Source organism: Crocuta crocuta, unplaced genomic scaffold, assembly GCF_008692635.1.
Source record: "Crocuta crocuta isolate KB4526 unplaced genomic scaffold, BGI_CrCroc_1.0 scaffold1013, whole genome shotgun sequence".
NCBI lineage: Eukaryota > Metazoa > Chordata > Mammalia > Carnivora > Hyaenidae > Crocuta > Crocuta crocuta.
In genome coordinates, this window is record NW_027531297.1 from 468,769 (window position 1) to 479,710 (window position 10,942).

General features: G+C 49.2%; 1 protein-coding gene across 1 annotated transcript in view; it reads left to right on the top strand.

Annotated features, from left to right (window-relative positions):
- PNPLA7 (patatin like domain 7, lysophospholipase) overlaps positions 1-10,942 on the top strand; it is a 62,659-nt gene that overhangs the window by 19,549 nt on the left and 32,168 nt on the right. The window contains exons 14-17 of the mRNA XM_077771552.1: positions 3,553-3,653; positions 3,771-3,917; positions 9,060-9,137; positions 10,138-10,343. Coding sequence (XP_077627678.1) covers positions 3,553-3,653; positions 3,771-3,917; positions 9,060-9,137; positions 10,138-10,343 — 532 coding nt within the window. The remainder of the gene's footprint in view (positions 1-3,552; positions 3,654-3,770; positions 3,918-9,059; positions 9,138-10,137; positions 10,344-10,942) is intronic.

Consider the following 10,942-nt stretch of genomic DNA (forward strand, 5'->3'; position numbering starts at 1 on the left):
ATGTTCATTTGGTATCAAGTTTCTGACTATACATGATTTTTTTTTTTTTAGTAATAACTTTTTGGAGATGTGATTCACATACCATTAAGTTCACCCTTTTTTAAAAAAGGGTATTTATTTTGAGACAGGGAGAGAGAGCAAGTGCATGGGGAGGGGCGGGGGGGGTTGGGGAGAATCCCAAGCAGGCTTCATGCTCTGCACGGGGCCTGACTGGGAGCTCGAGCTCACAGCCGCCCTCCAGATCATGACCTGACCCAACATCAGGAGGAGTTGGATGCTTAACTGACTAAGCCACCCAGTTGCCCAAAGTTCACCCTTTGATTGATTGATTGATTGATTGATTGATTTTCTCATTTTTTTAAAGCTTGTTTATTTGAGAGAGAGAAGGGGCACAAGCAGGGGAGGGGCCAAGGGAGGGAGAGACAGTCTCAAGCAGGCTCTACCAGCACAGAGCCTAATGCGGGGCTCAAACTCATGAACTGTGAGATCATGACCTGAGCTGAAATCAAGGCACCCCTAAGTTCACCCCTTGAAAGTGTATAGTTTGTTAGTATATTCACAAAATTGTACATCCGTCACCACTGTGGATCCCAGGACATTCTGTCCACTGGCAGAAACACCATGTCCCCATTAGCCCTGGGGAACCATGGATCTGCTTTCTGTCACCTGGATTTGTCTGTTCTGGATATTTCATTACTTGGATCTAGTTTTTAGGTATCTTTGGTGTTTTTACGTACTCCCTTGTGTTCTATTTGCCTGTTTCTTCACGGATACCAAGGCGTTGTCAGTTTTCATTAACTGTTTGTGGTTGTATAATATGAATACAGAAGGTGTAAATCATAAACGGACCACTTATGATTTCTCATCAGCTGAACTCAGCTGTGAGGCCGGCACCCAGGTGCAGAAAGCAGGTTACCAGCGGCCGGGAAGTTAGGCTGCTGCTCCCTGCTCTCCTGGGTCCCGGCAGCCTGGCTGCCTCCGCTCCGCTTTGGTCTGACATCCAAGTCTGTTGTGTGGAGCAACACACACCTGTTGTTGCTGACAGGTGGAGATTTATTGTGTGACCACACTGCATCTGTGTGTCTATTGAACACACACGTATGTGTCCCTGTTGGAACTGCTGGCTCGTGAAGTGCACACGATTGACTCGGAGGCACTGCCCATGGTTTTCCGAGGGCCCGTCCCACTTTGTGCTCCACCGTCACCCTGAGGCTGTGCTGTCCAGGGGGGAGCCTCCGCACACGAGTCCTCCCTCTCCCTCCGGTGCTCTTGGCTTTTTGTGTCTGTGCTGCTGACCGACCACACCATCCTCTGGGAATCCCCCTGCCCTCGTGCATCCTGCCTTCCTCGCCTTGACCCCCTGGGCTGCAGCGGGTCTCACTGTGGCTGCACCTCCATCCTCCTGGTGACTCTCGAGCCCGCACTTTCCACTTCCCTTGGGAATGGGCTACATTGTCTTTTGTCCATTTTCATCTTAGGTTGTCATTCGTCTGATTATTGATTAGTAAGACTTCTTTAGGGGCGCCTGGGTGGCTTAGTCAGTTGAGTGTCCGACTTTCGCTTAGGTCATGATCTCGCGGTTCGTGGGTTCGAGCCCCGCGTCGGGCTTTGTGCTGACTGACAACTCAGAGCCTGGAGCCTGTTTCAGTCTGTGACTCCCTCTTTCTCTAACCCTCCCCTGCTCACGCTCTCTCTCTCTCTCTCTCCTAGAAATAAATAAAACATTAAAAAAAAAGACTTCTTTAGGCATTCTCCGTTAGATAGATGTATTGAAAATATTTTGTGATCTTTCCACCCTCTTAATGGTGTCTTTTGATGAATAGAAATTTTTAAATTTAATAGAGTCCAATGTATCATTTTTTTCTTTTGTGATTATTAGTTTGTGTCCTGTTTAGGAAACCCACCTGTGAGAGTTAGCACGGTGCCACTCACACTTACCCCTCTGGGGTTGGCTCTTTTGTCTAAAGTGAGCAGAGGTCACGATACTTTTTTTTTCCAGCTATTCAGCTGAACTGCCATATTTTTAAAAAATGTGCTTAGCAAATTTCTTCAGAAGAGGCATGAATGGTAGATAGCGGAAAAGAACAGCAGTCCACATACAATAAAGTGTGACTCTGAATTATCTACTTCCAGTAACATATCCAGTTACCATCAGTGCCAGTCCCATTACCTTCCCTCTGGTCCAGAGAGACGGTGCCTTCCTACAGGACGTGTGTGTGCAGAGATCAGACGCCCTGATCCGAATCTTAAGTTTTGTCAACTATGTTGTATGTAGTACATAATATAGATGATGTGTAAACTGACTATGAGAACAGCGCCCTACAGAAATGTATAACCTTTAATATATGCATGTTTTCATCACAGGGAATATAATCGGGTTTAATTTGTAAAATAGATACTGGTGTAATAATACCTTGGCTTAATAATAAAACGATAGCATGTTAATATGTAAGATATTAACATATTATTATATAGTAACGTAACAATATTACAGTAAGTACTACAAATACACAGTACCTCAGGCTGAACAAAAATAGTTAATGATAAAGTTGGTTGTGGGGGTACCCGACTGGCTCAGTTGGTGGAGGGTGTGACTTTTGATCTTGGGGTCATAAGTTTGAGCCCACATTCGGTATAGAGATGACTTAAAAATAAAATTTTAGGGGGCCCCTGGGTGGCTCAGTCAGTTGAGCACCCGACTTTGGCTGAAGTCATGATCTCACAGTTCGTGGGTTCGAGCGCCGTGTCAGGCTCTGCGCTGACAGCTCAGAGCCTGGAGCTGCTTCAGATTCTGTGTCTCCTTCTCTTTCTGACCCTCCCCTGCTCATGCCGTCTCTCTCTCTCTCTCAAAAATAAATAGAACATTTAAAAAAATTAAAAATAAATAAATAAATAATTAAAAAAATTTTTCTTTTAATGTTAATTTTTAAGAGAGAGAGAGCACAAGCTGGGTAGGGGCAGAGAGACAGAGTCACAGAATCCAAAGCAGGCTCCAGGCTCTGAGCTGTCAGCACAGAGCCCGATGCGGGGCTTTAACTCCTGAGGAGTGAGATCATGACCTGAGCTGAAATCAGACACTTAACTGACTGAGCCACCTACGCACCCACCCCTCCAGTTTTTTTTAGCTAAAAAAATTGGGGCACCTGTGTGCCTCATTTGGTTAAGTGTCTGACTTCGACTCAGGTCATGATCTCACAGTTCAGGAGTTCGAACCCCAGCATCGGGCGCTGTCCTGACAGCTCAGAGCCTGAAACCTACTTCAGATTCTGTGTCTCCCTCTCTATGCCCCTCCCTTGCTTGCTCTCACTCTTTTACTCTCTCTCTCTCTCTTAAAAATACATAAACATTAAAAAAATAAAACAAAGTTGGTTGTGGGTCACAGGAGGGCATGACAGCACAGTGGCTTTGCGCTCCGGTGGTGTGAGTCTTATCTACCAGGGTCTGTGCTACTCAGGCTTCAGGGAGAGCTCAGCCAGCCTTCGGTGAGCGCATACGGACCCACGTGCCCAGGCGGGGCCGGCACAGAGTCCTCAGTCTCCCCTCCATTTGTAGGGGGCACAGCAGGTGCAACCTCAGACCTGAGGATGGCATGTGACCGTGCCAGGGTCCTCCTCCATGCAGAAGAACGCCTTGGGAGCTCTGTGGCCAGCAAGGTGGGTGGGCACCCTCTGTCCCCTCTCTGGCTGTGGTGCACCTTAGCCCTCGTGTGCCCTGTGGGGACCCTTCCTGTGCCACACCTCTCTGATCGTGCTGCCTGTGTTCTTCTCAAGTCCAAGAAGAACGTGATTGTTGCAGACACTCCCTCTGCGGTCTTCCACTACTCAGAGACTAATTCAGATGAGACCGCCTCCAGCAGGAAGACAGAGGCCATCTTCAGAGCCGCCAAGAAGGACCTGCTCACCCTGATGAAGCTGGACGTAAGTGGCCACCCTCCTGCCCTGTCTCTGGCTTGGGTGAGCATGGAGACATGCGCAGTCTCTGGAGGGACGGCTGGGTGCAGGTGGGTGATGACTCCTGCGCACTGTCCTTCTAAGGACCTGCTCCTTTGGGGCAGTGTGCTCCAGGTCGGGGCCTCCACACCCCCTGCCTGAGGCAGGGCTTCCTCTGGGGGTGCTCAGGATGGAGCCCTTGTGCTGGTGGCTTCACAGACCGTCTCCCTGGCACTTTCTCAGCACATCCTTGCCCTCCTCCACGGGCTGTGAGTCCTGTGTGCTCTGCAAACTTTGGACACTACTCAGGATGCCATGTAAGGGTTAAAGAGTTATGACTACCTTGTGTACAGAAGAGAGCGAGTGCCTGTCGAGCCCCCACATCAGGGACCAAACTACTGGTCCCGAAACCAGCCGTGTCCCCTCAGTGGCTGCAGCCCCCGCCCCGGCAAGACCACTGCCTTGCACCTGTCTGTGGACTGGATATGCGCGACTCTTCCCGTGTGTCCTCTGGGCCCACTGTTACTTGCTCGGCATTGTACCTGTGACTTGCCCACACAGTCGTCACTCCTGGAGGCCCCATCACTGCTGTCTCTGGTCCGGGCCAGCACGGGAATGTGCTGTGGAGGGACACACGCCCATGTGTCTGTCCCAGGGGGTGTCCATCACCACTTGCCCGGATCAGTGGCAAGGGCTCCTGCGACCCTGCATGCATGACGGCCATCGGGATTTTCAGGCTTTTCCATTTCAGACAAATATGGGCACAATGTGAGCATGGCTTTTATTTATTTTTATTTGTTTTTTTAAAGATTTATTTTGGGGCCACCCAGGAGGTTTGATCGGTTAAGCATCCAGCTCTTGATCTCAGCTCAGATCTTGGTCTTAGTGTCATGAGTTCAAGCCCCATGTTGGGCTCCACCCTGGGCATGGAGCCTCCTTTAAAAAAATGCTTATCCTGTATCTATTGATATGACCTTGTGGTGTTTGTTTGTTTGTTTGTTTGTTTTAGTCTGTTGATGGGATGAATTACATCCACTGATTTTTGAAGTGTTGGACCAACCTTGCATACGTGGGACAGATCCCACTTGGTCATTGCATGTAATTCTTTTCATATGTTGTTGGATTTGATTTGCTAATGCTTTGTTGAGAAATTTTGCATCTGTGTTCATGAGAGATAGAGGTCTATAGTTTTCTTGTATTGTCTTTGTCTAATTTTGGTGTTCAGGAAATGCTGGCCTCATAGAATAAGCCAAGAATTTCCTCTGCTTCTATTTTCTGAAAGAGACTGTAGAGAATTAGTATAATTTCTTCCTTAAATATTTGGTAGACTCTACCAGTGAACCCATCTGGGCCTGGTGCTTTCTGTTTTGGAAAGTTATTAATTGCTGATTCAATATCTTAATAGATATAGGCTTATTCAGATAGAGTCTTGTGTGAATTTTGGTGGATTGTGTCTTTCAAGGAGTGGGCTCATTTCATCTAGGTTATCAAGTTGTTGAAAGTAGATAGTTCATAGTATTCCTATATTATCCTTTTGCTTTGCTTGGTGTCTATGGTGATGTCCCTTCTTTCATTTCTGAGATTAATAATTTGTATTCTCTTCCTTTTTTTCTTAGTCAGCTAGAGGCTTATCAGTTTTATTGATTTTTTTTCAAAGAACTGGCTTTTGATTTTGTTGATTTTCCCTATTGATTTCCTATTCTCAATTTCATTGATTTCTGCTCTAATCTTTAGTATTTCTTTTCTTCTGCCTACTTTTAATTTACTTTTTCCCCTTTATTTTGTTTTATTTTATTATTATATTTTTAAAGGTTTTTTTTAAATTTTTTTAAATATTTTTATTTATTTCTAGGGGGGAGAGAGAGAGANTCAAACTCACGGACCACAAGATTGTGACCTGAGTGGAAGTTGGACAGTTGACTGACTAAGCCACCCAGGCACCCCTCCCCTAATTTTATAAGGTGGAAGCTTTGATTATTGATATTGGATCTTCTTTGCTAATTTATGTAATCAGTGCTATAAATTTCCATCTAAATGCTGCTTTTGCTGGATCCCAGAAATTTTGGGTTGTGTTTTCATTTTCATTTAGTTAAAAGTTTCTTTAAAATTTCTCTTGAGGGTGCCTGAATGGCTTAGCTGGTTGAGCATCCAACTTCGGCTCACGTTATGATCTCATGGTTCGTGAGTTCAAGTCCCATGTTGGGCTCTGTGCTGACAGCTCGGAGCCTGGAGCCTGCTTTGGATTCTATATCTCCCTTGTTCTCTGCCCTTCCCCTGCTCGCTCTGTGTCTCTCTGTCTCTCTCAAAAAAGAAACATTAAAAAATTTTTTTCTGATAAAATTTCTCTTGAGATTTTTCCTTTAACCCATGTGTTGTTTAAGGGCACATGGGTGGCTCAGTCGGTTAAGTGTCCGACTTTTGATTTTGGCTCAGGTCATGATCTCATGGTTGAGCTCCACACTGACCGTGGAGCCTGCTTGAAATTCTCTTCTGTCCCGCTCCCTCTTTCTCGCCCCTGCTTTTGCCCATGTACACACACACACACACACTCCTTTCTCTCTCTCTCAAAAAAAAAAAGAGGTGTGTTGTTTAATTTCCAAGTATCTTTGGATCTTCCAGTTATCTTTTTCTTATTTTTGTTTGCTACTGTTTTTTGCTTTTTGTGATTATTGGGCATTTTATATTATCTGTTTTTTCTCCTTTTTTGGCATATCTGTTATATTTCTTTTTTACTTTTTTAGTGGTTGCCCTAAATTTGCAGTGTATATTTACACGTAACCCTAGTCCACTTTCAAATTACACTGATATCATAAGAAATATATATACATCGTTCTCTGCCCCGGGCTCCTGACAGCTAGAGTGTGAGAACTTAGAACCCGGTGGCCCTAACACCACCACTCGGAGCACGGTGGGTGCACCACCCGGTACGTTGTTGCTATTGCTGCTACCGTTTTGAAGAGACTTACCTATTAGGTCAATTAAGAACAAGAACAATGAGGCTCAGTCCATGGTTCATGCACCTCTTAACCTCAGGGTCATGAGTTTGAGCCCCACGCTAGGTGTGGAGATTACTTAAAAATAAAATCTTTTTAATTTTATTTTTTAAAATTATTTTATTTTATCATTACTTTTTTAATGTTTCATTTATTTCTGAGAGAGAGAGACAGTGTGAGCAGGAGAGGATCAGAGAGAGAGGGAGACACGGAATCTGAAGCAGCTCCAGGCTCTGAGCTGTCAGCACGGAGCCCAGCAAGGGACTCGAACTCACGAACTGTGAGATCATGACCTGAGCCAAAGTTGGACGCTCAACTGACTGAGCCACCCAGGCGCCCCTGGTGTCTGACATTTAAAAAAAATTTTTTTTAATGTTTTTTATTTTATTTTCGAGAGAGAGAGAGAGACAGCGTGAGCAGGGGAGGGTCAGAGAGAGAAGGAGATACAGAATCTGAAACAGGCTCCAGGCTCTGAGCTGTCAGCACAGAGCCCGACGCGGGGCTCGAACCCACGAACCGCGAGATCATGACCTGAGCGGAAGTGGGACGCTTCACCGACTGAGCCCCCAGGCACCGCTGGTGTCTGACATTGATTTGGGGGAATTCTCAGTCATTATTGATTCAGATACTCCTTTTGGGTCTTTCTCTCTTCCTCCTCCTCTTCCCCTTCCCTTCACGCGTGTGTTACACGTTTGTTGTCGTCCCACAGTCCTCGGGGGTCCTGCTTGCTTTCAGCTTTGCTTGTTTGCTTGCGTTTCACTTTTGGAGTTTCTGTTGCTGTGTCCTCAAGCGTCGAGACTCTTTGCTCAGTGAGTCCAGTCGCTAATGAGCCACAGGGCTCCTTCCTGTCACACTGTTTTTATCTCCAGCTTTTCTCTTTGGTTCTCGGGATTTCCACCCCTCTGCTTACAGTGCCCGTGTGTTCTTGCATGCCACCTGCTTTAGCCACAGAACCCTTAGCGTCTGTTAACCACAGTTACTTGAAATTCTGCTCCGATCATTCCAACACCCCTGCCAGGTCTGAGTCTGGTTCTGATGCCGCGCTGTCTCTTCAAACTGTGTTTTTGCCTTTGTGTGCGCCTTGCGGTTTTTTTCTTGACGGCTGGATGTGATGTCCCGTGTCAAAGGAACTGCAGTCTCCCTCTGCTTCCCTGGCAGGTCCAGGCGGGAGCAGCTGGGCCGGTTCTCTCCCTTCTCAGCCCCACAGCTGCTGCCATTGCAGCCCAGCCCGGCAGGGGTGTGGGACCTGCGATCCAGCCTGGGGCTTCCTGCCTGGCTTCAGGGGGCACAGCAAACCCCCAGGCCTGCTTTCCGGGCTTCTGAGAAAGCACCGGGTGGACAAGGCGTGCCTCAGTGCACCTGCACCTTCTCTGCACAAGCTCCTGAGAGCCTCAGGCTGGAAGAGGGGAAGGGGGTGTCTTCCTCACTTGGGAAGTCAGCACAAGGCCTAGCAAGGCCACTCTGACTCCGCACCCCAGCATCTCATTCATATCAGAGTAGCTGCACTGTGGCCAACTGACCTTATAGTAACCATGTGCACCTTTGAAAAGATTTATGGTTTTCAGTTGCTGATTTTAATAACATTTATTAAAGTTATAACGATAAAAGAGAAGGAATTGCCATCAGTAGTTCTTGAGTGACGTAGGGAGGGGTGAGTAGGGGAAGGGAAGGGAGAGCCATGGGCCCCGTGCTGTATGTCTTCAGTAGGGCCTGTGCCTTTGCATCGGAGTCTCCCCATGCATCTCAGGGTCATCCCAACCCTTTAGGGAACACAGGGTGGCTGACGGGGGCTGGAGCTGGGCGCTCCCCTTCCCTGGTCGGCTAAGCCCTGACGAAGTGGATCGGGCTGTGCCGAAGCAGTTTCCCCTGAGAGCAGGCCTGTGAAGAGCTGTCTCTGGACTATTTTACAAGGTCCCTGTCCCTCCCACTGCTGGAGGTCCAAAGACATTTAGGGCATTTTTTCGGGTATTTCCTGTGAGAGCCTGGCTGGGCTTCTGGAGGTGAAGCTCACAAGACAAGGGGGCCCATGTCTGAAGTCCTGTGCCAATGGCACCACTGTGACCCGAGTGGCCGTCACCACTGTGACTCAGACAGCCTCTGTCCTCCCTTGTAGTAATACCCACGTTCCTGTTTCTAGGAACCCTCACTCTTGGATGGCCGGGTGACGCTTCTCCATGTTCCCGGGGGCACGGTGGTGTCGAGGCAGGGAGACCAGGTGAGCAAAAGGCCATGGTCAGAGGGAGTGGCTCCCAGGGCTGCCCAGTGCTGTAGCCAGTGCCAGACAGGATGCAGGGTCTGTCATCACTGTTCCTGAGGGCGCGCTTTCCCCTGGGCTTGCGGAGGTGTCTGCAGCCACGCTGCGAATCCCTGGGCCCGTCCTGTTTGTGGGGTTGGGCGCGTGTCCACGCTCACAGACGCATGCGTGCATGCATATGTGTGAGGGTCATTACTGAGCTCATAGTCAAGCGCAGAAGACATGCTTTTGTTTTCTCAATTCTCGAATCCATAAACAGATGAAAAATAAATTTTTTAAAGTTTTTTTATAAAATGTTTATTTTTGAGAGAGTGCAAGCAAGCAGGGAGGAGCAGAGAGAGAAGGAGACACAGAATCCGATGCGGGGCTCAAACTCACAATCTATGAGATCATGACCTGAACTGAGGTCAGACGCTCAACTGACTGAGCCACCCAGGTGCCCCGAAAAAGTAAATTTTTAAAAATAAATGAACCTAATTTCTGATTCTGAATGCCTCGTTCTGCTGGGCAGGCAGGGACCGTCTCCACAGTGCCTGCCATCCTGGGAGCTCGTCTCTCCTGGTGCTGGGTGGCCCACTTTGTAGGAGTTGTGTCCTCTGTGGCCCCCGCACCAGCGTGCTGGAAGGTGCTTTGTGTAGTCTGCCCTTAGAGCACCTGTGGTGAGACAGGTGCTTCTTGCTGGGAAAGCAGAGAGCGTGGGCCCTCGACTCCCATGCCTACGTACCCCTAGAGCGTCACCGCATGGCAGGTGACTGCGGCCGGCTGCTGAAGGACTTGGGGGACAGAGCTCCCAGGCAGCGTGAGCCTGTGCCCAGGGTCAGTGACAGGGGACCGCACAGGCGGAGGAGAAGCATGCGGTCCCTGGGCCGCCCCCTGGCCCCGCTGCGTAGAGTCCCCATGGTGCTGCCGTGCTGACTGCCTGGGCGCAGGGGTCTCCAGCCCACACCCCTTGTTTGGTTAGGACGTGAACATCCTCTTCGTGGTGTCGGGGCTGCTGCACGTGTACCAGCAGAAGATTGACAGCGAGGAGGACACCTGCCTGTTCGTGGTTCGCCCGGGGGAGATGGTGGGCCAGCTGGCGGTGCTCACAGGCGAGCCCCTCATCTTCACCATCAAGGCCAACAGGGACTGTAGCTTTCTCTCCATCTCCAAGGCGCACTTCTACGAGTGAGTCCCCCCTGGACCTGCCACACAAGGCCAGGCTTGCCTGGTGGCTCCTGTGCAGGTGGCTGTTGTGGGGCCCACGTCAGGCGCCTCTTGGGGCCCTGCCTCCAGCCCTGCTCACACCCAAGGAGACAGGAGTCCCAGGGAGAAAGGTGAGGTCAGCGAGATGTAGTAGCAGGAAGGGGGTGTTGCCTTGTGGGGTGCTGCCATGCACCCTGCCTCTGGAAGCCCAGGAGAGGTTTGGCTCCTCTTCAGGAAGACACTTAGTCCACATCAACTGTAAGCCTGGACATATAGACCCTTGTCCGCCCCATCCAGCCCCTCCAGGCCCAGATGTGTCCTCACCCTGCTGAGAGAGCCTGATCCCCACTCTGTGTGTGTGTCTGTGTACGTGTGCTCACGGCATGTGTCGCAGGCAGCTCCCGCCCTGCACACATCGTCTTACTGATGTGCTAAGAGAGCTCATCCAACCCTGGGCCTTTATGGACCAAATTCATGTCTCCCACCGAACTTCCCTCCTGGCCTTGTGCCAGGCTGCTGTGCTGATACCCCTCTGCAGTGCCTTAAGGGCTTTCCTCGGTCATTGTCCAAAGCCAGGCTGC